At 25.1% G+C, this 2,038-nt stretch overlaps 1 protein-coding gene across 1 annotated transcript; it reads right to left on the bottom strand.

The window, feature by feature from the left end:
* Window positions 1-1,133, bottom strand: LOC124919589 (40S ribosomal protein S29-like). Its single transcript, XM_047459894.1, has 3 exons — window positions 1,003-1,133; window positions 347-446; window positions 1-256 (listed from the first exon to the last, which is right to left on the bottom strand). The coding sequence occupies exons 1-3, from the start codon at window positions 1,062-1,064 to the stop codon at window positions 248-250; spliced, it is 171 nt and encodes a 56-aa protein (XP_047315850.1). The 5' UTR covers window positions 1,065-1,133; the 3' UTR covers window positions 1-247.
* Window positions 1,134-2,038: the final 905 nt, after the last annotated feature.

Genomic DNA, 2,038 nt, shown 5'->3' with positions numbered 1-2,038 from the left:
TACTTAAAATAACATGATTATTTCTCCACTTTCAAAATCTGAAACTGACTGATAACAATATAGAAGTTATTGAACTGCAGAGCTAATCACCATTAATAATTATAACAATGATCATAATCCCGAGTTAATAGTAGAACAAAAAACCATAAGTTCATTAAACTAAATCACAATCCAATCCAATCAAACATTCAAATCTAACAAGGATTAATGAAAATCATGCAACTAAATCTTCATTTGTGTCTTCAAATCACTTGTACTGCAAAAACTCAATAGAAATCAATCAGAATTAACATTTTGATCACTCACATATGGAATTAGGGTTTTGGATAGAAATTCAATGAAGTACCTTAATGAAACCAATTTCCTTAGCATTGCTGCGGAAACACTGCCTGCAGCACATAAGTGCATACTTCCTAATCAAACCATGAGGGTTTCCACAAACTCGGCTGCAAATTGAAATATGCTTTGGCAATCAAAAGAAAGGATAAACAAAAGTACAAACAAAGTATGAAGAGATAAAAACTTTCAACATTCAAAAAGTTGTGGTTATTACCTTGTCTGAACCTGTAAAGCATAATTTAAATAAATCTCATTGATCAATAAAGAAAGATAACAATAAGATTGTATTGGCCATTTTCAAGGTTTGGGGAGCTGGGTATTCTGAAATAATTCTTTATTTTTCCAAAGAAGTGATCTTTCTAATCAACCGACCCAACCCATTGTATGAATTCAGCTCTATAGTCCAGAAAGTTTGAAGGGTCAAGATCCCCACTTCAATTAAAACTTTTTATGCTTTTTTTCACATGAATTTGCTTCTAATTCACGAATATAGAGGAAGTAAAGTAAGTTCATCTCTAAATCAATTATAGAACACAATCCTGAAACATATAAGCTACAATGCGCATGAGTAAAGGTCAAATGTGTGGATCATATTCATAGAAACAACAACCTGAGGAATCATTTGTTAAGGTAAGGGAAGATTTGAAGAAAATGAAAAGTTACCAGGTGCGAGATCCAGGACCGTAATTTTTTGGATGAGAGTTCCAGACATTTGAATGCCCCATTATGTTTTGATCTCTGAAATCGAATGAATTGAGTTTCTCTTTCAATGGCAGGCAGCAGTTAATCAAACCCTAATCAATGAGAGAAGAAGAATTTATACCATCAATTATAATCCAATTACTTCTTACTGGGCCTTAATAAAAATGGGCTTCCTTTATTTTGAAAGTGAAAATTTATATTAAATGTTAGCATAGTTAAAATTGAAATTTTGAACATTTATGAAAGTGCTGTAGAGTTAAAATTTTGAATAAATTCTTAAATTAATTATTTTTTTACTATTATAAATTTATATTTATAAAATTTTATGATAGATATATAATTTTGATTTTACACTTTTATAAAAAAAATATATTTATAAATAAAAAAGTACCATTTATTTAAATAAATGAATTATGCAAATGATTTTATAAATATATTCTTTTATTATTATTTTTAATTAATTTATACTTAATTATATATAAAAGATAATAATAATATATAACTAATTTTATTTTAAATATATTTTTACGATTTTAAATAAACACTCTATGTATAACTTGTTAAAATGTAGTATTTTATTATTAGTAAGTAGATTTTTTTTATATTAAACCTGAAAATTTTGATTTATTAAATAAATAAATAAAATCATTTAAGTTAATTTTATGAGTTAATTATTATCTCAGTGAGTTATTTGTTAAAATTGACTATTATCAATGTGAAAGTGAAAAAAAAAAAATCTAACCTAGTACAAATATTGGTGTAGTGTTTACAATAATTTATTTTTTCAAATTTACCTGGTACTGGAATGTTTTTTAATTTTTAAAAATCAACAACTCTTTCAAATATCTTTTCATGGATTAAATTATTTATTTTATCATTCAAAATATTAAAATATTTTAAAAAATATATATATCTTTTATTAAAAATTACTTTACAACTTTTTACCAAATAACTCAAATTTAATAACTTTTATACCAAACAGTATACATTTAAATAA

The sequence above is a fragment of the Impatiens glandulifera genome, chromosome 1, assembly GCF_907164915.1.
Source record: "Impatiens glandulifera chromosome 1, dImpGla2.1, whole genome shotgun sequence".
Lineage (NCBI taxonomy): Eukaryota > Viridiplantae > Streptophyta > Magnoliopsida > Ericales > Balsaminaceae > Impatiens > Impatiens glandulifera.
This window is presented reverse-complemented; position numbering and strand designations above follow the sequence as displayed.